The following is a 24,476-nucleotide window of genomic DNA, read 5'->3' on the forward strand; positions in this document are numbered from 1 at the left end:
ATCATCTCACATCCCTAGTAGATCTAACTCCCACGCAGTAACATCCACGCCTTTTTATGCCCTCTCACATCTAACATGCCACCACATTATTGGTTAACCAATTCACCTTACAGACACCACAGCCTCTCATTGGTCACAAGCCACCACACGTACTCCAGGTAGCTCTGTTCTCTTTAATGTAGGACTCCAAACAGCTTTCCTTAAGGGATGCACTCACTGTCACCCCCTACAGACTCAGAGACATTGGAGAAGCTCCAATAAAGGAAAGTGGCATGAAGGTGATGATGATGGATGAAGTGAGCGGTCATGAGACCTCCAACTTAATTCCAAGGAGGCGTGCCAAGGGGAAGATCTGAAGGAGGTTCTGGGGGTTGCATCAAAATGGCACAAGGTTGGACGATTCCTGGGTTGGATGTAATCTTTAGTCATGATAATTAAGTAGTGTTATAAATTTGTATAACTGCTGTGCTGCAGCACGCACCTACATCTCTATACTGTCTGAATCTACATGCACTACGTGTCTCTATATACTTTAGAACTATATGAAAGGTTTCAGTGGGGGTGCTGGCTGGCACGCCTATATGCACCATGTACCTGAAAATATTAAAGAACTGCTCTTTACTTTCCCTATATTAATGTTGTCTTGAAAAGCTTTTTCCTTTGATTTTAGGCAACAGCCTCATGCCTTCTCAAGTCCCCCACGCTTCCCTTGATACCATCTCATCATCCTTGTAGTGAGTTTACACAGCCATGTTTGGGTAGCAGGGAGCTGCAGGAGTGTCCCCTGTGAGAAGACACCAAAAGCTGCCCCCATGTTGGGGGTGGTTCCCCAGGTGGCTCCAAGATGGACCCACCACTGGCCAAGGCTAAGTCAGCCAGTAAAAAGTAAACAAAAAATACACGGTGGAGGAACTGGACTTCACACAAATCTATGAGATTCAAAGTGAAGACATTTTATTACACATAGCACACAGTTTATATAGGGTTAGAATTACACCTTATTGGCTAAAAGTGTCTCAGACCACCACGCTCGAAACTCTAATTGGCTAAAACCCATCTCTCACAAGTCCCATGTTTATATTATTTCATCCTGGCTGTTTTTGTGCACCTGCAGAGTCCTGTGAATTCCTACTATGTGAAATCTTGGGGAGTAACCTCCTCCCTACCAGCCAGCAGCAGCTGAGCTCCTTGCTGCTTCTGGCTGATAGCTGAGTCTCACAGGGTTTTCTACAGATCTGAATTGCTCACTTTTGATTTTACTGTAACAACAAGCCAGTGTCTGCAAGAATGAATTTAAAAAGGGGTAAAAGTTGCTGTGCAACAGCAGCTGGGAAGGATAGGGAAGATGTGAAAGCAACAGCCCTGCAGGCACCAAGGCCAGAGAAGATGGAGGGCAGGAGGTACTCAGGTGGTGGAGCAGATCATGGTGAAGTAGGATTTTGCCCTGTAGCCCCTGGAGGTCAGTGGAGGAGCAGACACTCACCTGCAGCCCCGTGTGAAGGACCTCACACCACAGCAGCAAGAAGCCTGTGAGGATCCCACACTGGAGCAGGTTCCTGGCAGGGGCTGTGCTCTGTGGAGAGGAGTCCATGCAGGAGTAGGACTTCTGACAGTACCTGTCACCTGTGGGTGACACTGGAGCAGTGTGTTCCTGAAGGACTGCAACCCATGGAAAGGGATCCACAGTGGAGCAGACCTTAAAAAACTGCAGCCTGTGGGAAGGACCCACTTGGGAGAAGTTAGTGCAGGACTATCTCCCATGGAAGCAGCCTCATGCTAGTGCAGAGGAACAGCATGAGGAGGAAGGAGCAGTGGTGTTAGGAGCTGACACCAATCCACATTCCCCATCTCCTGCACTGCTCAGGAGGAGGAGGTACAAGGGTCACGAGTGAAGGGAGGGGTGGGGGGGAAGGTATTTTCAGGTTTGTTCTTATTTCTCATTTTCTCTACTCTGTATTAATTTCCCCAAGTTGAGTCTGTTTTGACTGTGACAGTAATCGGTGAGTGACCTTCCTGATCAAAGGGATTTCCATTTACTCCCCCTGTCAAAGAGGGGGAGTGATGGAGCAGCTTGGTGGGCACCTAACTAGCCAAGATCCAACTACCATAGCTTTCTAAACTCTTTCATCACCATCTCTATCTTCCACATCCCCCCAGTCTCCCATGACTTCTCCATGTCACCTGACTCCACTGTCAGTGAAGGGTCTGCCAGCATTGCAACATTTATTATTGTTCTTAATTTCTCCTGCTCTCAAGACAAGCCAGTGGTACAGGCTACTCCAGTGGCCCGGACCCTAATCTGCTTCCAAAGCTCTCCTACCAGGGTTGGATAGTCTGAAATTGCTTGTGATAGGTCTGTAGCAAGTCCATGGTGAGTCCACAACAGGTGCATGGTGGGTTTCTGATGGGCCCATGGTGATCCCTTGGCCCAGCTGCCAGTGCCCCTCTGTGGGGACATCCTCACTTTCTGTCTATGTGGTCCTTCAATGTTCCCAGCACTTTTTGTGCCTGCCTCAGGACCTCCTCCTCATCCACGTTGGGGAAGGCCTCACTGGGGATCATGGGGAAAGGATGGTAATTTGGGTACTGTGTGGCCTTGCCATCCATACCCTGGTTACACAACCACTGCATGTCCAGTACCAAGCCACTCAGCTCTTGGTCTTTCACCTCCAGCCATTGAGCAAGGCCCATCATCCCCGCCTGGCACTCAAAGGCTTCACCATGGCAAAGTGCAGCAGCCACCAGTGCCTTCTCCAGGGCCTGGTGCACTTTGAAGAGGACCCAGTTGGGGCAACAGTGCCCAATGTCATTGTGGGCTGCCTGCAGGTCACTTGTGGCCTGACAAAGCCACCGCAGGGCCTCGTGGCTTGAAGGAGTCAGGGCCGTGGGCTCCTCAGTGCTTAGCCTGGAGCCATGAACTTCCTGTCCCCAGTGGTGCGGGGCAGTGCTCACAGGTTTGTACTGGACACAGAGCTCCTGCAACACCTTTGGCCTCCCAGCACCACGCAATGGCCTCAAGGCTGCCGGGCTGGGATCCACACCGCCACACACCTTCAACAGCTTCCCCTCTGCCACAGCCTCCTCTGACAGCCTCTTCTCCAGCTCTGGTGCAGCACCTACCAGTGCCACATTGTTCTCCTCCAGAACAAAGGCCACATCCTGCGGCTCATGGCAGACCAGCATTTCACGCAGCACAGACAAGGCACGTGGCTCCAGCTGTCCACCCATTATGTTATTGATCTCCTGTGTTAGTGTCTCTAGGACCCTCAGCTGGTGGCGGTCCAGCACCATCTCTGCATGCCGGATGTAGAGGAGCCGCTGAGCACCCCCTGACAGGCCCACATGGATGACCTGTGACTGGGAACTGCCCTCCAACTTTGCCCCATTGTAGAGCAGCACAGTGCAGATGTCTTCACAGCACTGCACTTTCAGCTGCTCCACTGCAAAGCCACCATTCCCCTCCACTCCCATCATAGCCTTGTGGCTCTGCCACTGGAGCAGGGACTCCAGCCCCAACCGAAACCACGGTGATACCAGGAGGGTCTGCAGACGCCTCTGTCCAGGGCAGTGAGAGCCATAGCGACACGGCCGCAGACTGCTCTCCTCCAGCTGCTTTTCTGTCACCTCTGAGAGTGCCCGTGGCCGCAGGTGTGGCGGTAGCATTTTCAGCAGCCACCTGGCATTACATCCTGTCACTGGCAGGTCAGCCATGAACACAAAAGTCTTCTTCAGGGCCCAGGTGGTCTCTGAGGGCACACAGTCATTGAAGCACAGCCTGTGGGACGGCTCTAGGCTGTCAGCAGTGCTCAGCAGGTACAGTTCAGCCACAGCAGAACAATCAGGGGACTCTGGTGCTTCCTGCAGCAGCTGGAAGAAGCGCCGTGTGGCCAGGAGAACCGTCTTCTTCTGGGCACTAGAGAGGGTCCCAGTGCCATGACTCTCCTGGTAGATTTGGGCCAGAACATGGCTGTAGTGAGTCAGTGTGGGGAGCATGACCACACCAAGGTGTTGAAGGAGGTCTCCAAAACCAGCCACATCCGGGTTAAGCTTGAGGAGATAAGGGTAAAAGTCAGCCTCATTGGGGAGTGATGTCACCACTTGGCAGGGCCTGGCCATGTCCCCTGATTTAGCCAGCACCACAGGCAGCTCAGCAAGGTGCTTTGCATCCACCTCCTTTATATGGGTCTGCAAGAAGCTGTACATATTCTGGAGCACTTTGGTCCGTGTGATCACCTGCAGTTGCTCCCGGCAGACTGCCCTGCACACATGCTCCAGGTTGGCCACCACCAGGGCAGTGGGTATCTCTACAAGGACTCCCATGGCCTTCAGGAGCTCCTCCTCGACTTCAAGAGACTTTGGCAGAATGGTGGCTGATGTCCACAGCAGCTCAGCCACATTCTGGCAATAGCAAATGCTGCCTTTCAGGGCCACAGGCTTAATGTATGTTGCAAAAGGGGGGTGGAGGGACATCAAGTTTCTGGGGATTTCCAGTGGAGGCAGGAAGTGGATTGAAGCAATTTGCCTCAGGAAACCTTCTGACTCAGGTTTTTTCAACAGGGTTACAAGCTGCTCAAGCATCTCCTGCTGTTGGGCCAGCAGGTCTGCAGTGGGGCAGGTAACCTGAGCAGCTTCATGCTCTATCTTCTGGGCCAGTGCCACAAAGTCCTCTACAGAGAGGCTGGTGCGAACACCTGCCTCATGCAGGAAATCCTCGTTTTCCCAAGTCATCCCTAGCTCCTTAAAGAAAGATGTAGGCACAAAGCGTTTTTGGAGATGCAGAATGCGGAAAGAGGGAGTGTTGAAGTAAAAGTAGGAGGCCAAGCGCAGTGTACCATGAGCATCAGGTATAAAGGCCACATTCTGAAAAGCTGCCACAACATCTTTCCTGGTCTGACAATCACAGAAGCGCCACAGGACAAGGAGCAAGCGTACAGCTTCCCTAAGTTCTTGCTGTGTGAGCTGGGATAGCCGGGGTAGCACCACGGTCATGAAGAGCTTTTGGTCATCTGTGACCTCCCATTTCAAATCCTTGGCCAGATTCCTGTGGATCGGGTCTGATGTGAGCAGCACCATGTCTTTGTCCAGGTTGTACAGGGTTTGGGCACCCAGGGGCACGTTCGGATACATTCTTTGGAGCAGGAACACCTTGCTGTAGGGAGCCACTGCTACATAGCCCCCAAAAAATTTCTGAAAGAGAGGCAGGAGCTGGAGCTGCTTCAGTGCACGTGAATCCAGCTGTCCCTGCACAAAGTGCAGCAGGGTAACCACATCCTGCTCCTTTAAGTTCTCCCAGCAGAGATCAGCTCTGGTGTCTGCCAGGTGGGCAACTACAGCCCTGGGCTCTGTGACCTGCAGTGCCTTTGGCTTCAGGTAGTGGTGGGCAAAACCAACGGGCAGCAGGGACCGCAGGAGTACAGGGATGCCCAGTTTGTGCAGCACTTTTTCCACTTCTGAGTGACACACAAAAAGAACTCTGGAGAGGGAGGATAGTGGCACTAGGTGCTGCAAATCTGTCTTACTCTCCTGAATGGGCAGCACTGCCATATCCTGGTCCATGAATGACTTCATCTTCGCCTGCAGTTCCGCTGAGGTCTTTCCATCTTGGTAGAGAACACTGTCAAAGAAGATCCACAATCCACTGAGCCACTTTTTTCCCTCTGGGGTCCACTCCAGCTGACCCAGTGCTTCCTGGATGAGTGGTGTGGCCTCTGGGAGGTCCAGCTCCTTCACAAAGCAAGGTGGGATCCATGCAGGAATACACTTTTGGGCAAAGCGGTGGCTGTGGTGGGGAAAAAGGTGGGCGAATCTGTTCTTGAAGACTGGATGATGAGTGCTGAGAGTATTCAGGTAACCATCTTGTGTAGCCAGCAAGGGCAGGCCTTCAAGTTCTTCCTTGTCCACACCCTTGGAAATACCTTGGGAGAACCTGCTCAATCCTGCAAAGAATTTCATCAGGATGGAGCAGCTCTCTGGGGTCCCCAGGGATGTCTCAGCCAGCTTGCAAGGCACAGGCAGAGCCAAGGCCTTGAGAAAGTGTCGGAGGGAGGCTGGGCTCAAGGCAACAGTGTTCACCTGGGCTTCAATGAACTGCTCATGAATCTCACGCAAGTGGGTGAATGCTGGAACCAGTTTCATGTTCAGGTGCTGAAGCACCTTCTGAACATCTGGATCAGGCATCACGTGCAGAAAGTATGGCTCTGTTAGCACATCCTTTCCACCTGGAGATGCCCAGGTAATTGTCACCATACTGCCAGGTGACTGCTTATGGTATACAGGTACCAGTGGCAGGCGTGCATGACTGAGGTACTTATAGACCTCCCTCACCATGTCCTGAAAGATAGGGAACACCCCTGTGACAACGGGAAAAAACTGGAGGAAGTGGGAGTCCAGGTGCTTTTGGCAGAGATCCAGGGACTCGTACTGGAGCTCTTCTGGCCCTAGGGCTTTCCACTGCCTGGTGAGAAAGTCACAGTATAGCGGAACCAACAAGCGCCGGAGCAAGAAGCCATTCCAGGCTGCCTCTGTGCCGCCTTTGTCCCAGCGAAGACAGCGCCTGGCTGCATCCACAGAGAAGTTGGCATTGATGTGCACAGGCAGCCCAGTGTTCAACGGCAGTGGGAGGGTGAAGAAAGCTTTGCCTGTGACTTTGTTCAGTGGCTCCAGGCAGGCAGCCACAGCCCCATAGGGCAGACACTCAAGCACTGGAGACTCCTCAACCCCCTCCTGCACCCCAATTTGGGAGATCACCCTCCATACAGTTCTGGTCTTGGCCTTGCTGTTTTTGATTTTCATGATATAGGAGATAGGGGTGGGGCTTTTCCCATCCATGGCTTGGCTTAATCTTGCTTGAAAACCCCGTCTCAGCTCTGCATCACCATCTGTGAGTTCTGTGGTCACCCGCAGCCTCTCCACCAACTGTTTCCCACCTGGGGGGATCTCAGAGAAGACCACAGTGTGGACGTGCCGGAGGAAGAGCACCAAGTCCTCACCTCCCTCAGACAGTGTTTCCTCTATGTCCACAAGGTCTTGGTCTCGCACAACCATGTCAGACACTCTGGAGTTGGAAGCCTCAGCTGCAGTGCGGAGTGGAAGCCGGAAAAGGACACCCTGGTTCAGATTGAAGAGGGAGGGTAGGAAGGTGTCATAAATGTCTGGAAAATTCTTCTTGAATTCAGGGTTGACAGCGAACATCCCACCAGGCTTCTCAGTTGTAGCTATGGACACATAGTATAGATGGGGGTCAAAGACACACAGGGCACTGTCTCCACTCAGGAAGGCTGGGCAGTCAGTAAAGTGGAAGACAGTGTTGAAGCCAAGGCCATACTTGCCTGTGACACCCTGCTGGTCTCGCTTGCCACCCACCCCCAGACACTGAATACCTTCAATGTCCTGCTGCTGGAAGGGCTTGTCATTGTAAATGCAGAGGGCAGGGCCCTGCAGGACATTCCATTTCTCACTGAAAGTAGCCTTCACTGGGTGTTGCCGGCGGTCCCACACAAAGTGCACAAGCCCCGCACCAGCATCATCTGCATTCTGGAGCACCTCTTTCACCATATCAGGAGCAGATGTTGGGTATTCCTTTAAGATGTTCTTCAGCCGTGTCGGCAAGTCTTCATGGGCACCAAATGGCTGTGCCCAGGGGTTCAGGTCATCAGTGATGAGTTGACTTCTCTCCAGCACTCGATGGCGTGTGGTAGGCACCCCACAGTGTAGGGCTGCAGCTCGGGACAGCTGTCTATGGCACAGCAGGACATCTCTGTCCAATTGCATCCATGGTGTATCATTGAAGTGGAGCTTGTCCCGTGGACGCAAAATGCCCTCCTCATCAGGCAGAAAGAGTCGCTGGGTCTGGTAGGCATCTGGCTCATTGCCATCTTCCATCAAGCCACAAGATACCAGCCGCAAAGCCAGAGCCAGGTCCGGGGCAGGCAGTGGCTTTCCAGCATATGTCTCTGCTAGGGTGCTGAGCACTTGGGCATAATCATCCCAAGTGAAGGTGTGGCGCAGCCCCACACACTTCCAGAGTTGGTCATAGGACTTGTATTGCTCTTGAAGCTGATGAAGGTATGGGACAGCCTCAAATGACAGTGTCTCAGCCACACATGTGACTGACACAAAATGGGAGCCTACCAAGATGAAGGGCTCCCCTTGGGCCACTGCAGAAGCCACCTCGTTCCAGCTGGAGTGATCTTTCTGGAGCAGCATGTTCAGGTGCTTGTAGCAACAATTGGTGTTGTACTGCAGATTCTCCAAAGGGAGAGCGTTGGAGCTACGGCTCAGTGCCTGCAGCTGCTTAAGCACTGTAGCTGATGGTATCTGCCGGTCCAGCCCCAAGAAGGATGTAACCTCCTGGGGGAGGCTGAACTTCTTCCCCAGAACTTCAGCATCCAAGATAGGGTGGATGAGTCCCACTAGTGGGGCATGGAGGGGCTGGTAGAGCTGAGCAGCTGGCAGCAGCACATGATCACCAGTGGGCAGTGTACCAGGGAGGAAGGGCACAGTCTGGAAAGCAGCCTGCAGGTTGTTGTTCACTCTCTCCTTCACTGCACCCTGAAGGAGCTCAAGGATGCAGACAACCCTCTGACAGCCCTGAGCACGATTCTTAGTCCAGACATGCTGCACAGTCTTTGCCCGCTCCAGCAGCTCTGGCAGGGCCACTGTGTTCTTTATCATGCCCAGCCTCTCCAGTTGACTTAGTCTCTCTGGGGAAAGGAAGGCGTTCCCAGTGGGGAAGCACTTGTCCGTAGGGTCATATAAAGGGGCAGCCCGGCCTCTGGGATGCACCAAGCGATTAATGAGCTGCAGGTGGCCATGAGGGGTGGCAGGAATGCATGGCACTCTCTGCAGCACTTTGTCCACATCGCAATGGGACATATCCAGTGCATGGAGAAGCAGTGGGTTCCGGTCAATAGCAGGGAGCTTTTCCAAGTTGGGAAGCACAATATCACAGTAAAAGCGGGGCCAGTCGTAAGTGTTGGTATCCACTGCCTTCCCAAGGCCCTTCTGCACCAGGTCTGGCAAGGCTACAGCTAAACGGGGACGGGGCACAGTGATGGCAAAGACACGCTTTGCCACAGCACCCAGCTTGGGGTGTCTGTCCACAGACGGGTGCAGGAAGCAGGCATCCTGCAGTGAGCACCATGAGAAGCCATCAGAAAAGAGCCTGGGGCCATTTCTGGCTGACACAGCCTTATAGAAACCAGCCACAGCCTCCGTAAAGGGGTAACGGGCAGTGTTAATGTCTGGCCAGAAGAGATGATACTCATAGTTTTTCAACTCCCCTGCCTCATGCATGGCACGGAGGTGGTCTAGTGCCTGGAGCCATGCAATTGGCACAGCATTGCGGAGCAGCGCCCGGTTCCACTTACCCTGCTCTGCTGTGTCCCACAGCCCCTTGCGGTTTGAGAGGATACTGAAGGCCCCATGCACATGGATTGGCAGCCCTGACATGACTGGCATGGGAAGGTGGCAGAAGACTTGCCCCTTCTCAGCATTCAGACATGGCATCCACTTGCCATCTTCAGTAAGGGCAAGGGGAAGGGCCACACCAGCCATGGGTGGTGGAGGATGGAGCCCTGCCTGTGTGTTGCGGTGAAACAGTTCCAGCAACTCCCCATCACCCTGACACACCAAAACCAGGTAGTGCCATATGGTTTTGGATTCCTCCTTGCAAGCTGAGAGCTGTTCGATGGCTGCCCAGCTTGGAGGGTCCCCAGGGGCCCCCAGGTCTCGGATCCCCTTTCGTCGCAGTGTGACCAGAGGCATGCTATCCTCTGCAGAGGTGGCCATGTCTGGCAGCATCTCCAAGGTCAGCTCCCTCACCTTCTTCAGGAAGAGTAGCAGGAGCCGGTTAGAGTCAAAGAAACCAGTAGCAAGGGACTGGATGCGCTCTCTACTGAAGGCCTCTGAGCAAATCTGTGATGTCACAGCTTCCTCTTCAGTGCGAAAAGGCAGGCGGAAAAGGCTCCCTGCAAAGGGTCCTGGCTTGGGCAGGCAGCACCCAAAGACACCGTGGTAGGGCTGGAACTGCTCAGCAAAGATACGGAGGATGCGTGGTCGGCGGGAGAAGTCCAGGCGGATGCCAGGGCAGCCAGCCCTGGAGATGTGCTTACCCAGATGGGTGCCATTTGGATCAAAGATGAGCAGTGTCTCCCCACTTAGCACTGCTGGCACATCTGTGACACGGTAGACAGAGCTGAAGCCCAGCCCAAAGCGCCCGATCCGGCCTGCTTGCCTCTCCTTTGTAGCAGCCCCAATCTGTGTGATGTTACGGAGGTCATCCTCTGTGAAAAGGGCATTGTTGTAGGCCCAAAGGGCTGGGCCATGGCAGGCAACCATGCCTGGGTCTAGCAGCCCAGAGGTGGCCCCTCTTTGGCACCGAAGGTCCAGAAGGAAGCGGCACACAGTAGCTCCAGCATCCTCTGCATTCTGGACCATCTCTTTGAAGAGGTCATTCTCCTCGCCATATTCCCGGAGGATGTTGCGGAGGCGTAAGGTGATGGGCTCCGAGGGGCCACAGACTGTGAATGGCTCTGGCCCCAGAATCCGCGTACTGAGCAGCTCTGCACCAAAGAATATTGCTGTGCTTGATGGCACTGCCTCATGCACCACCTCCTGAACATTTTCCTCATCCTCCAGCTCCATGTCCAGGTACACAGTAGAGGCAGCTGGGCAAAGAGTAAAGCCTGAGCCCTCCGGAATCCTCACAGGAACTGGCACAGTGCCCTCACCGTGGTGCCCCTGGCTCTTCAGCCACTCCAGGATAGCTACAACCACCTGCATCTCTGCAGCAGTGCCCACTCTGGAGCTACGCTCATTTATGTTCTGGCCCAGGCAGCGCAAGGCTGACACTGCCCTGTCCTCACTCACCCCCACTGCCACCCCCCAAGCCCTGAAGAGGCAGCTGTAGGGCAGGAAGTCAGGGGGCACTCGAGGCACCAGCCCCTCCAGCTCCAGCTGCTCAGGATAGCCCAGCACAGCATCATGTGGCAGGACAAATCCAGACCCAGTCCACACCACAGCATCATCCACGGGGGCCCTAAAGACCTTCAGGTTTTCTTGCATATGCCAGTAGATGGGCCGGAGAGCAGGACCCACCTCATGCACATCCCCACGCCCTGCCAGCTTTCTCAGCTGCTCCCACACCTTCTCTGGTGGTGGGGTCTGGCTCAGCCCTAGCTCTTTCTCTGCCTCTGGCACAAAGGCACCAGTCAGGGGCATAGCAAGCCCCACCAGGGACTGGTACTGGGTGGACCGCAGCTCCCTGGGGGACAAAAAGGGCTGTCCAGGCATTCCAGTGCATTTGGAGCAAGGCACCCATGGCAGGACCTGGAGCTGCTGGAGCTCTGCAGCACTGAAGCCACCCAGTGCCTTGGGGTGGTTGCAGACCTTGATTAGTGCCTCAGCCCTTTCCAGGGCCACTGTGCCACCCTGACTCACTTTTGCTGCAGCCACAAGGATATCTGAAGGCTGCAGGCACTCCTCACCGTGCCGCAAGCCCAGGGCCCTCAAGGCACGGAGGACAGACGGACTGCGGAAGGCAGCAGGAGGAAAGTGCTCAGGTCCCAGCAGTGCCTGCAAAGTGCTGTCACAGGGGTCATAGAGGTCACGTGGGCGTGCGGGGCCATTGGGGGTCTCAAGGAAGGCCAGCTCACTGCAGGCTTGCCGGAGCAGGGGGCTCTGTGCAAAGGCAACATCTCCACGCTGCAGTACCCAGAGCAGCACAGCCTGTGTCTCAGCTGCCCGCCCCGCATAGGCGCCTTGGGCCACGGCTTTGATGACCTTCAGCATCACATCGACTGCACTGATGAGGGGCCTCTGGAGCCTTCCAAGGAGCCGCTGGTCAACTTCATCTCGACACTGCAACATGGCCTCTGGCAGCACCACATCTCTGGGCAGCTTCAGCTCTGGCTCCACTGCCGGAGTGGCATTGGCTGGTACCAGCTCCGTGGGCTGTGGGATGGCCAAGCAGGGGAATGGCATAAAGAGGGGAAGAGCTGCCAGGGTGGCCTTATGCTGCTCTGTCAGGGTCGGGACATCTGCTAGGTAGAGCCGGAGGGTGTCCACATCTGCTTCAGGCAGCAAGGCCATGCGAGAGGCCACTGCTGCAGCCCCCAGCCTGCCCAAGGCCAGCAGGACATTGAGGGGGGATGGAGGCAGGACATAGCGGGACAAGGAGAGGTGCCACATGCCTGGTGGCACCACTGGACAACCTAGGACTTCCAGTACAGAGGCCACAGTAAGTGGCAGGTGCTGGTCCTCCCATGACTGGAAGATGAGATTGGACTTGGGTATAAGCAGAGCCAAACGGATACTGGGGGTATCCAGTGGGGACAGAGATATGAGAGGAAGCCCCTCCAGAGGGCTCAGGTCATCCACGTGGTGAGCCAGGAATTGCCACAGGGCTGGGAACCAGGAGGCTGGAGGCTGGGGGGGTCCTTGGGCTGGGCACCAGATCACTGGGGTAGAAGACTGTGATGTCCAGGTAGGGGGTAGAGCCAAGCGCAGAGTCTGTGCAGTCACAGCTGGGTCCAGCAGAACCAAGTTGAGGAAAAGACCTGTCGGCAAGAGGCAGAGGCTGGACTAGAAGCACATGGGACCTGGAACCTGGCAGGGGGACCCAAGATGTGGGGGAAAGAGCCTGAGATCTGGAGGGGATGGGTAGCCTCCCATACTGGGGATGGGAGGACCTGTGCTTTGGAGAGAAAGTGGATACCCTGAATAACAGCACAGTAAAACCCCAGACTGGTGGGGATAGAGGAGATCTGAAAGGGAAAGAGGTGTTAGGGGGACCGGTATTGCAGGTCACAGAGGTCCTCAGATGAGGAACACAGGGAGACCTACAATCCAAGGAAGCACAGAATGGACAGGGGAATGTGGGAAGAACACTAAAGACAGTGGAGTCCCCAGAGAGACAGGGAGGTACAGGGAGATACTGGGGCTGCAGAGGAGCTCCAGGGTGTTATGAGGGTGCCTGGGGGTATTGGAGTTTAGACGGCAACCACGGGACCAGGGACCCCCTCCCCCATCTCTTACCCGCCTTGGCAATGCCTCTCAGGAGGTTGTCCAAGCCCAGCTCCAGGTCTGAAGGCAGGAATGACCCTGCCAGGCCAGGCAGGAGCTCCCTGTGGAGACAAAGAGGGGTGCTGGGGGACTAGAGGGGTAATGGGGGGCAGGTAGCTTCCTGGACACCTGCTTCAGCTCCCACTTGGTGACACCAGGTTAGAGGAGGGCGGTGAGGATCCCAAATGTCCAGGTTTGGCTCCTGCCCCCCTTTCCAGCTCAAGAGCATGAGCTGCACCTCTAGGCAACCGGCTCTTCTGTCCACTCCACAGGGAATGGTGCTGCCAGGGGCTGTGGGCTCACCTAGGGCAGTCAGGTGTGTCCACGTAGACAATGGCTGATGATGTTCCAAAGGCCACGAAGGTCCCATCGGCGCGAGGCAGGAGGGGGAGACCCTGCAGCTCAGCATGGCACCCATCCCCAGCCACATAACGCAGCAGGGAGAGGCGGTCAGCAGCCGGGAGGTCGATGGCTCCGTGGCACCGCAGCACCTCCCGCACGTGTCGTGCTGTGGCCTCCTGCACACCCTTCGGCATCCCCAAAGCCAGTGCTCTCCGTACGTGGGCTGGGACCTCAGCCACCAGCTCCCCAGCTGCCACCAGCAAGGCCTGGACCGCCCTCTGTGCAGCCACATCCCCCATGGTCTCCGGCAGCAGCACAGCCTCAGATGCCCGCAGACGCCCTGCCGCCCTCTCTGCAGCTGGCACCAGGATAGGAACAGCTGCCAACTCCTGGCAGACACGGGTCACCAGTCTGCGGATCCGGCCAGAGCTCGGCATGTGCTTGGGGTCTGGCCAGATGCTGTAGACATCTGTGCCAGGCAGATCCATGGCCACAGTGGCCAAGTAGCTGTAGACCCGGGGCAGGAGGTCAAGCAGCAAGTGGGCATTCCAGCAGGCATCTTCCTCACCCTTCTCACCCTCCTCGGGCCAGCGGAGGTGGCGGCGGTCATCAGAGAGGGCGAAGGGAGCACTGGCGTGGACAGGCAGCCCCGTGGCCATCTCATCGGTGGCTGGCAGGGGCAGGAAGCAGCAGAGCCGCCCTTGGCAGGGCCCACGGAGGGGGTATGCCAGGCTCAGCTCAGGGCAGCATCCTAGCCCTGTGCCCAGTCTCATGACCAGCCCCTCCATGGCCCTGCCTGTGACCACCAGCCACTCACTTCCATCGTCCACCCCATCCCCATGCAGGGCCACCAGGCACCACACCAGGCTCAGCCCCTCATCCCCCAATGGCACTGGGACAGGGAGAGGCTGAGGGGATGCCACAAGGGTCCCCATGAGTGTCTGGACGCCATCAGGGGCCACACAATGCAGAGTCACACGGCGGACATGGCGGAGGAAGAGGAGGGCAAGCGGGGCCTCAGTGAGGAAGGTCTGGATGAGGCTGCGGATGCGCTCAGGATTGGAGACCCCTGGAGCAATTTCTGAGGGTTGCCGGCGAAGGGGGAAGCGAAAGAGCGTGCCCTGGGCAGAAGCACGGTGCTGTCCCACAGCTTCTAGCCCAGCCCAGAAGGGCTCAAAAAGGCCAGGCAAGTCCTGTGCTGCAGAGATGTCCCAGCGCTGGCCAGCACCTGGCAGCACCTGGCATCTGGGGTCCAGCACTCCCACGTATGGGGGACTCAACACACCTGGAAGGTCTGGAGACATGGGAACTATTAGATCTCCACAGGGATGATGTGGACACCATTGTCTCCCCAGATCATACCAACCCATCAGTGCCCCAAATCCCCAACTCAAGTTCATCTCCACAGTGCTTCCCATGATCCAAAGACTAATCCCAATTCATCAGTCCTCCCTCAGTTTGTTCCTGTAGCTCTGCCCTCCACTGTCACATAGCCTTCCCTCAGTCTCCTGGTGCTGCAGGTATTCTCACTTCACACAGCCCTCCATTTTACACACCCTACTGCCCCCCAGGTCTTTCCAGCTGCTGTAGTTCAGAGCCTCCAGTAAAACCCATGTCCCCAGACTAATCCCAGTATCACTCACCAGTGAGGTGGTAGACAGAAGTGAAGCCCAAGCCGAAGCGCCCCACAGTGTGGGGATCCTTCCGCTTGTGCGACACCCCTGGTTGCTGAATCCCTGTCCAGTCCCGGGGTGACATCACAGCATCATTGTAGGCCAGGAGAGCTGGGCCTGGTGATCAGGACCATGGGTTAAGGACATGCAGGGGGGACTGTGACCCACACTCAGTGTTCCTATAACCTCAGTCCCACAAAACCCTTCTCAGTCCAACCAAGTCCTCCCAGTACCCTCAGTGCCCTCAGAACATCCCCAAACTTCTCATCAGTTACAGTTTCCCCAGTTCCCCTGATCCTTCTTCAATTCTTCACCATATCACCCAGTCCCTCCCAGCTCTAGCCAGTACCACCACAGTGCTTTGTCAGGTCTCTCCCAGTGCCCATAGCACCTCTCACCCTGGGTGCCCTCCAGTCCTCCTCCAGTGATGTCAAATTCCCGCTCGTCAGACACGAACACAACCTCGTTAGCGCCAGCATCATCCGCGTTCTGAACCAGCTCCTGGAATTAGGGATCAGTGCCCGGTCACCTGGGCCTTGCCAGGCCCACAAGAAAAGCACCAGTCCTCTCTCCCAGTTGGGCACTCTCATGGGGCTGGTGCTGGGGAAGGACCAACACTCCAGTGCTTGGGTCAATCTGCCTAGCTGGGCAGATGGGTGGGTTCCCTGAGGGTCTCACCTTGAGGATCTGCCCCCCATCCGGGTACTTCTGCAGGATGCTGTGCAGGTAATCAAGGAAGACAGGTGCCCGCTGGCAGAAAATCTCCCTGTAAAGCAGAGAAAGGGGGAAAAGGTGTGGAGGAGGGTGTGTAACCAGGATGCCATGTCCTCCTTGGAACCCCTGCATGTTCCCTTCCCTGGAGTGCATCAAGGACCCCATCTCCTCTCAGGACCCACTGAAGCAACCACCTCCAAGACTACCCCTACACTTCCCCATGGCCCCCATCTCTTCCTGGGACACTCCAGTGTCCTGGGTTTGACTGGAATAGAGTTAATTTTCTTTTCAGAAGCTGGTCCAGTGCAGTATTTGGGATTTTGCAGGAGAACAGCATTGGTAATACACTGATGCTGGAACTGGTGTTCAATAATGCTTCTTCCAAGTCAAGGACTTTCCAGTGTCTCATGCTCTGCCAGTGAGTGGGGAATGGCCAGGAGAGCCGACCTAAACTGGCCAGATGGATATTCTGTACCACAGAACCTTCAGCCCGGTGTAGAAACAGGGCCATGGCAGGGGAGTGGCCGGGAGCTGCTGGTCACTGCTGGGGGATGGCTGGGCATGGGTCAGAGGGGTGGTGAGCAACTGTTGGACATCACTGGTCTCTCCTGGGTTTAGCCTCTCTCTCTCTCTCCTTTTCATTACTATTAGTAGTAGCAGTAATATTATTATATTTAGTTTTATTTCAATTATTAAACCCCCATAGGCTTTACCTTTTTTGATTCTCTCCCTCATCCCCACTGGGAGCAGTGAGTGGCTGTGTGGGACTGAGCTGCAGGCAGGGGCTAAACTGCCCATCCCCTTGGACTCATCCTAGGGGTTTGGGCAACTGCAGGGTGTTGGGGAAGGGAAGGCAAGGCAAGGGCAAAGGAAAAGGGAAAGGGAAAGGAAAAGGAAAGGGTAAAGAAAAAGCCATGTTGGAAGATTTCTTTCATACATTGGCTCTTGGAGAAGAGGCTAAAGGTGTCATTATCGGTAGTACCCACTGGATGGCTCCAGAAGTACAGAGGGAATGGCAATGCTGAGCACACACAGGATATTAGATTCAGCTCCAGTCACTCTCTCTTATCACAAGCCAGTGCTACAGAACACAACAAAATGATAACCTTAGCCCAGGCCCAGTGAGGATACACTTTCCTACAGGAACACATACACCAAGAAATGTTTTAGAAAACGCACCTGTAAGAACATACACAGGAAGTCCAAGATCAAACAAAACAACACTGTGTCCCACAACTATTAAACTACTAGAGTAAAAGCTTATAAGAACTTTGTTTTAACACACTGTTCAGATCAGTTGTTATCTCAACCCTTTGTGCTCCAAGTTGGGCACCAAGAAGACAGTCATGGTTTTTAACCTCGGCCAGGAACTTAGTCTCAAGGAGCTGCTCACTGCTCCTGGTGGGATGAGGAGGAAAACCAGGAAAAGTTAAAACTCATGGGTTAACATAAGAACTGTTTAATAATTGAAATAAACCCAAATATATTGATATTACTGCTGCTACTAATAGTAATGAAAGGGAGGGAGAGAGAAACAAAACCCAAGAGAAACCAGTGATGCCCACCAGTCACTCACCACCCCTCTGATCCATGCCCAGTCGTCCCCCAGCAGTGACCACTGGCTCACAGCCACCCCCACCCCCCTCCCGCCCCCGTTTCTATGCTGGGCAGAAGTTTCTGTGGTACAGATATCCGTCTGGCCAGTTCAGGTCAGGTCTCCTGGCCATGCTCCTCGCTCGCTGGCAGAGCACGGGACACTGAAAAGTCCTTGACTTGGAATACGCAGGATTGAACACCAGTTGCGGCATCAGTGTGTTACCAACGCTGTGCTCCCCTCAAATCCCAAACACAGGGCTGGACCAGCTCCTGGGAAGAAAGTTAACTGAATCCCAGCCGAAATCAGGACATCCAGCAACCCAGCAACTCCTCCGTGCAAGCCCCGACACCTGCAGTCCCCACCTGCCTCAGTCACCCTTCACCTCTCCCTACCGATTCCTGAGTCAGCGGTCTCACCTACCGCCCTCCGCGATCCCCGCAACGCTCCAGCCAATCCTCGCGTCCCCACAAAGCCCCAGTGCCACCCCAGTGGACATCCCACTCACGATTGTGGCTGCCGGAGGGCCATGGTGGAGCTGCACGGGGACCGCTGCCCGGTGCCCGGTGTCGCTGCCGGGCTCGCAGAGTCCCGCTCCGCCCCCGCTCCGGGCTCTGGCCCCGCCTGCCGCTCCAACAGTTTCGATTACCCGCTGCACAGGCAGACGGGGAAATGCTGTTTTTTAACTCCCAAAAAAGCGGCGGGGAGGAGCAGAGTTAAAGAGATGGTGGCGGGAGGTGGGAGGGTGGAGGCGGAGACACGACTGTGGGCATATAGTATGGGGATACATGGGGATACGGCTACGAGCCCAGGGCCGTCAGGCCGTAGCCATGGGGATGGGACTCTGGGGGCCACTGGGAGATAGATGTATGGCCATCGTGTGGTGGGGCATTTGGGTATGATTATGGAATGAGGACCATGACAATGGTATGGGGTGGGGGCATGAGGATATGGCTGTAGGGATGGGGCTACATGGCAATGAGTCAGGGATACATGGAAATATGTCTGCAGGACAGAGTACCATGGGGTAATGGCTGTGTGGCATGAAGAGCATGGCATTGGAGTGGGGGGAAGATGGAGACATGGAAATGTGGAGCACCGGGTAATGGGTACATAGCAATGGGGTGAGCGGGACACTTTAGGACATATCTGGGAATGGGATTGCTGTGGAGTGAGGGGATGTGTGAGCATGGCTGTGAGTTGAAGTGCTGTGGCAGGATTGGTGAGAGAGAAGGGTTAGCAGGTCTCTTCCAACTCTCCATGGCCCTGGTCAAAAGGAGATTCTGGATGACCAGGAGCCCACGTGACTTCTTCAAAAAGGTCATATCTTACAGGAATGTCCCTCCCTCATGGTAGATCCCTTGTGGCACGTCCCCATGGACAGGCAGATGATGACTTCCCCCCAGTCACAAGAACTGTGTGGGGATGGAGGGAATAGGAGGATCAGAGGACCTGGAGGGCACTGAGAAAGGAATCTCCAGGGACATTGGCACTGGGGAACAGAAGACATGGGCTCTCCCTGTCCTGCAGAGCCACTGAGCCTGGGGCAATCACGGACAGAGGGCCCTGGTGAGTTATGGGGCCAGCAAGAATCCATGTTGTGGACTCAGCTGGGCACAGAACTGGATCTGTGGCCATCCACAGGGGTTTTTAGGGTGAGAGAGGACCAGGACATGTGACCAGGTGAGGAATGAGGGACAATACATATGTTAAGGATGGGGAGGGATCAAAACATACCTGAGGGCCACATATGGGAGCCAAACATGCATCCAGGAAGATGTACAAATAGGCTGCATGATTGTGGAGAGCAACTATCTCAGATCAGGATCTCACAGATCCTCTTCATCCCATCCTCCCTCCCTCCCTCCCTCCCTCCATCTCTCTGTCACTTACCATCTCACTACAGGGTGCTGGCTGCTCCAGCAGGGCAGCACACCAGTGAGTGTCTTATAGGTTCCTTGGGAGACAGCAATGTTCAGGATAAGACTAGAAGGGACAGGGACCCCAGGGCTGGTCTCCTGCCTATGACCAGCTTTCAGAATCATCTCAACTGTCCCGGATGAAGAAGCCATATTAAATGGATCATGAGGACCATATGGAGATCACTTGGACTGTATAGATCACATAAGATCAATTTAGGCACTATGAAGTGTTATAGACCATGGACGACCACAGGACATGACACTGACTGCATAGGGCACACAAGAACCCCAAGGAGATCACATTGAGGCAACTCGGACTGCAGACCACAGGCTATGTGAAGACCACAGAGACATGAAAACCACTAGGAGTATGTGAGCAAGGAACCTGTAGGACATGTTGCTTTGGGGGGAGTGTAGGACAAATTTCAGGGGATGCAGTGGGACATCTCTCCAGGGAAGCCTCAGCTCTTCCTTCTGTCCCCTTGCTCCTGACTGCAATGATGTGCAGGTCAGTTCTTCATGGCTTCACTCCCACTCCAGGCAGGTTCACAGTCACCCAGGATCCTCATCCCCATGACCCTCAGAGCTGTGGTGGGACTGCAGACAGCTCTGAGCCCCCACTACACGTGCCACTACACATCCCACATACAGTGGGTGGTTTCTCCTCTGCAGGGATGGAGATGGGCCCTGCAGCAGTGCCAGGACCACTGGCCAGCCAGGGGACAGTGGACCACATTCCTGCTGCTGCACCAGAGGATGGCATTGTGCTCACAGGTTAGCCAGAGGAAGAGGGAAGGAGCACGTTTGCAGTGATGGCATTTGTTGTCTCAAGTTACTGTTAACTGTGTGATGGAGCCCGCTGTCCTGGGGATGGCTGAGCACCTGCCTGCCCATGGGAGTGGGGAATGAATTCCTTGTATTGGCTTGCTTGCATGTGCAGCTTTTGCTTCCCATATTAAATGTCCTTTTTTTTTCAATTTTACCCTTCAATTCTCTTAGCTGTCCCACCAGGGGCTGAGTTGCTGTCTAGGATTAAAGCATGAGAGAAAGTGAGGACATCCAGTGGCAGAAAGGGTTAAAGTGGCTGGGATTAGGAATGCCAGGGACACTGACTCCTGTGAGAGAGTGACATTTCCCTTGCTGATGAGGTACAAGGTCTTGCAGCCAATGCAGTCACTGAGAAGCCACCTTTGGGCAGTAGAACTGTCGCTGGGCTGGTCAAGTGGAATTAAGGAATTGTCTCCAGCCACATATTTTCATACCACTTGTAGAACTGTTTGTGGTGGTAGGACTCTGCCAATACATTGTTCATTAAAGCTTTTTTATATTTAAGGTCGAATGTGCCTCAAGGGGTACAATAAGGGGCATGTCCTGCTTAGCAGAATGAGGCTGGTGGTGGTGTTTGTGCAAGGGTCCTGTGTGCCTGTTTGGATCTGTGGGGTTGGCTGTATCTATGTGTGTCCCTATGTGTCCTGTGATGGCTCCACAATTGGCTGGATCTGGGGGCTTGCAGGTGTGGCAGCCACATCTCTCTCAGGCTGCTGGATGCAGAAACTTCTAACAGTGGTGACAGAAGGGAAAGCCCTTTCCATGGTCCCATGCCTTGGATGTCCACCCAGAGGCCAGCCTCCACCTGAGGGATGTGCCCCTCTGGAGAGGGGCACAAGGAGTCCAACATGCCCATGGATGGGCCCCATGATGATGCCACCCACTCCATCCTGGATGGCGAGAGCCAGGGCAGAGCCTGAAGGGTAGGCCAGGGGTTGTTCTCCTCTGGGCTCTGGTGAGGTTATAGCAATTTGGTGTGGCCAGTGAAGGCTGTGGAGGTGAATAGGCCTTGAGGGGAGGTTCTCCGAGGAAATGCTAAGAATCAGATGAGCCTGGGGGAGGCAGGAGACATGGCCAAAGGAGATGCCCAGAACGGGAGGAGGCCATAGGGCACCCTGCTGCCAAAACTTCTCATAGCCCATATCTCCAAGGAAGACTAAAGGAGTTGAAGGGGAAAGAAAGCAAAGGGTAGAAGGGGTCTAGGAGGTACCACACAGGGGTTCTAGAGAAGTCCAGTGTCCACTTTGCCTTTTCCCCCTGGGTTACACCCATAAAACCCCCACCTGCCCAGCCCTGAGTCCTCTGTACTTTTCCTGCTGTGGCCAACTGTGGCAGAGGTTGCACACACAGAGGGGGCAGGACATGCTGCCTGCAGCTCACAGGAGGACAGGGAGTTACAGACACTGCAGCCTTCAAAGCAGGACCTCTGGACAAGCTGCCACATGTGCCATACAGCTCCAGTGCCACAATCCATTCATTCCCTGCTCCCACATCACCTGGAGATGCAAGTGACTTAAGCTGTTTAATCAGCCCTACATTATGGCCAAAGGGAGCTCTGTCTGCATCCCTGGCCAGCACAGTCAAGATGAAGCTAAGGTTGGAGGCCTGGCTCCAGGTGGGGTGGAAGGGAGCAGTGATGGACCTTCCATTGGTCCAGTGTGGGACTGAGAAAGCCTGGGTGGGCGGGGATTGAGACAAACCCTGAAGGGTGCATCCATCCAGGTAGGAGGTAGTGCTGTCCTCTCTCCAATGACAAACACTACAGACCAGGGGGAAGAAAACAGCCCTTGAGAAGGCCAAAAGGGAAGCCAAGTTCCTTTCTGTTCTAGTGCATTCTGTTGAGTCAAAAAGTCTGTGGTTTTGTGATTGCAAAACAACTCTCTGTTTCAAAAGGTGGAGAGAAAGACATTGCCCCATCAAGTGACCGGAACTAAGAAAGAGAAACAAAAAGTCCTGAGAGCTTTTCTTCCAGGATCTGCAGATCCTAAGACCAAGTCACCACAGGAGTCCAGCTCTGGGCATGTGACTGGGACACTGTGGTTCCAGTTCAACCAGTCCAGCCTTGCAATTGTGTCTGCAGAAACCCAAGCTGTGGGACAGAAGGTGGCTTGTGGCAACAAGGTCATATCAGGATCCACAAGAAGCCACCTAGTGCCTTCAGTCTAAGCTTTCCTCTGAAGAAGCCCTGCTGAGTCGAGTACAAAGAGAGCCAAGAGGAATACGATGCTTCCTGTGACCCCTGTGCTGGCCTTTGGTGAGTGCCAGAGATTGTGTGGGCTTCCAGAGGGTGGCAGGAGGCATCCAGAGACTTCACAGAGATGTTGCACAGATGCTTCTCTTGCAGGTGCTTGGCTGGTGGCACAGAGCAAGACTACACTGAGTGAGTATCTTGAGTTTGAGCACATCTCTGGTCCCCACCCATCTCCCAGGGCTCTTCTGCAGCCCCACAGAACAAAGCTCACCCTTGCGTGGAGATGGGGCCTGAAGGCAGCCCTAGGCTGACACCAGGGCAGCTGCTGGAGGCTCCCTGTGTGTCTGGTAGCATCTCTGTCTCTCTGTGCAGGTGCCCCCACAATCTCCATCTTCCTGAAGCCACCTGGGGTGATCCCACTAGGAGGCTCCACCACCATCTGCTGTAGCTGCCAGTGTGGCAATGGGAACTTTGTGCTGTACAAGGATGGTCACCAGCTCCATACCCTGGAAGATAGTGGCAGCAAGGCCGAGTTCTCAATATTTAATGCCACCTACAAGGACAGAGGTACCTACAACTGCCATTACCTGGAGGGAGGCACTGTGCTGGCTCGCAGCGATGGCCTGGATGTCATAGTGACAGGTGAGGGATGTGCTGTTACCCCTTCCCGTGGGGTCACACACCCTAGGCACAGATTGGGATGCACACGGGCACTTGAGTCCCCTATCCACATGATGGGCAGCATTATTCTCTTCTTCCTTGGCTTGGGCAGGTGGGGACTATCCTCACCTTTATCTAAGCCTGTTGGTGGGCTCATGGAGATCTTGGTGGCTTCTGGCACCATGTCAAAGCCCTGTATGCCTTCTCATGCCCTCTCCTCTTCTTGCAGGGATCCGTCTCCCTGGACCTGACCTCTCTGTCCTGCCTGGGCATGAGGTGACTGCAGGAGCTCAAGTGATATTCCATTGCACCACCACACACCCCAGTACTGGCTGTTTCCTGTACCTGGAGGGCCAGATCCGTGCTGAACTACTGTCAAGGGAACAAGATGACTACAACTTCTCCCATATGCAGAAAGGTCACGGGGGCCGCTACAGCTGCCAGTGTTTTACCAGGAATGCTTCAACAGAATGGTCTGCTGTCAGCAAGACCCTGGATTTGGTTGTGAGAGGTGAGAGATCCCCCAGCCACATCCTACTCTTTTCTTCCTCCCTGCAGTGTGTCACATCTGGGGGAACTAGAAACGAGCTGTAAGAGAGGTCCAAGCAGAGGATTTCAGCTTCTTTCAGCAGTTTCAGCCCAGCCAACTTCTCAGAAACACTACAGATGACGTACTGACCCTACAGACACAGGGTTGCTAGGCTGGCAGTCTGGGGTAAGGAGTCAGGAGACACAGCCCTGCACCTACCGACCCTGAGGACAGTCATATATCTTGCCACAGCTCAGTGGCACTGGCTGGCTGGCAGTGGCAGCCAAGAGCCACCTCTATGTTGCCTTCCTGTTTCCCATCTTTGGTGCCACTGGGTGGGGTGACAGGTGAGAGGCGTAGGTGACATGAGACAAGGATGTGGGAAGTGAAGCTGCCAGGAGTCCATGGGGCTCCCTGTGAACTTCCCTTTATCTCTCTTTAGCCCAGGAACTCCCCAGTGTGTCCCCTTGTCCTTGTGTCTCTTTGTCCTCAGAGTCCCGTGAGTCCCCTTGGACCCCCTGCTGCCCCCATGGGAAGATTTCTTTGGTCTGGGATCTATAGGGGGACTCCTCCCAGAGGCCCCCAGTGACCGTCCCTTTCTGTCCCCTGCAGATTACACGTTGTGCAACGCGCTGCGCCTGGCGCTGGGGGCCGGGCTGCTGCTCCTGCTGGGGCTCATCGCGGCTGAAGCCACGCGAAGCCGCCGCTGCTGCCGGGGCGGGACCGCCCGCCCGCTGCCCGGGGGCATCGCTGCCCTGACCCTGACCAGTGCCGAAACACCGGAACTCCCTTCTCGCGCCGCGCGAGGGCATGAATAAACCCTTCCTGTCGCTGTCGCTGTCGTTGTCCCTGCACGCTCAGGGCCCTCCCCGGACCCTGCGGCACACGCAAAGGGGGGGCTGTGGCATGGGGCGGGGCCCAGGCCGGGACCACCGCACTGACCCCCCTGCACTGACCCCAA

At 55.1% G+C, this 24,476-nt stretch overlaps 2 protein-coding genes across 2 annotated transcripts; one reads left to right on the top strand and one right to left on the bottom strand.

Moving 5' to 3' along the window:
* Positions 1-932: 932 nt before the first annotated feature.
* LOC139680359 (sacsin-like) lies at positions 933-17,946 on the bottom strand. The gene is made up of 7 exons (XM_071572901.1): positions 17,894-17,946; positions 15,756-15,843; positions 15,476-15,578; positions 15,048-15,194; positions 13,366-14,698; positions 13,036-13,124; positions 933-12,557 (listed from the first exon to the last, which is right to left on the bottom strand). The coding sequence occupies exons 1-7, from the start codon at positions 17,914-17,916 to the stop codon at positions 2,461-2,463; spliced, it is 11,880 nt and encodes a 3,959-aa protein (XP_071429002.1). The 5' UTR covers positions 17,917-17,946; the 3' UTR covers positions 933-2,460.
* Positions 17,947-22,085: 4,139 nt separating this feature from the next.
* Positions 22,086-24,333, top strand: LOC139680246 (leukocyte immunoglobulin-like receptor subfamily A member 4). Its single transcript, XM_071572691.1, has 5 exons — positions 22,086-22,389; positions 22,480-22,515; positions 22,699-22,968; positions 23,216-23,497; positions 24,128-24,333. The coding sequence occupies exons 1-5, from the start codon at positions 22,359-22,361 to the stop codon at positions 24,331-24,333; spliced, it is 825 nt and encodes a 274-aa protein (XP_071428792.1). The 5' UTR covers positions 22,086-22,358.
* Positions 24,334-24,476: the final 143 nt, after the last annotated feature.

This window comes from Pithys albifrons, chromosome 18, assembly GCF_047495875.1.
Source record: "Pithys albifrons albifrons isolate INPA30051 chromosome 18, PitAlb_v1, whole genome shotgun sequence".
NCBI lineage: Eukaryota > Metazoa > Chordata > Aves > Passeriformes > Thamnophilidae > Pithys > Pithys albifrons.

What these genes read in the sequence shown, in the direction of transcription:
- LOC139680359 (XM_071572901.1), bottom strand. Translation starts at nt 17,916, where the DNA reads ATGGCCCTCCGGCAGCCACAATC. An exon ending in GCCCTCCGGCAGCCACAATC is followed by an intron (nt 15,844 to 17,893) that starts GTGAGTGGGATG and finishes TCTGCTTTACAG; the next exon opens with GGAGATTTTCTGCCAGCGGG. An exon ending in AGGACTGGAGGGCACCCAGG is followed by an intron (nt 15,195 to 15,475) that starts GTGAGAGGTGCT and finishes CCTGATCACCAG; the next exon opens with GCCCAGCTCTCCTGGCCTAC.
- LOC139680246 (XM_071572691.1), top strand. Translation starts at nt 22,359, where the DNA reads ATGCTTCCTGTGACCCCTGTGCTGGCCTTTG. An exon ending in ACAGAGCAAGACTACACTGA is followed by an intron (nt 22,516 to 22,698) that starts GTGAGTATCTTG and finishes CTCTCTGTGCAG; the next exon opens with GTGCCCCCACAATCTCCATC. An exon ending in CCTGGATTTGGTTGTGAGAG is followed by an intron (nt 23,498 to 24,127) that starts GTGAGAGATCCC and finishes TGTCCCCTGCAG; the next exon opens with ATTACACGTTGTGCAACGCG.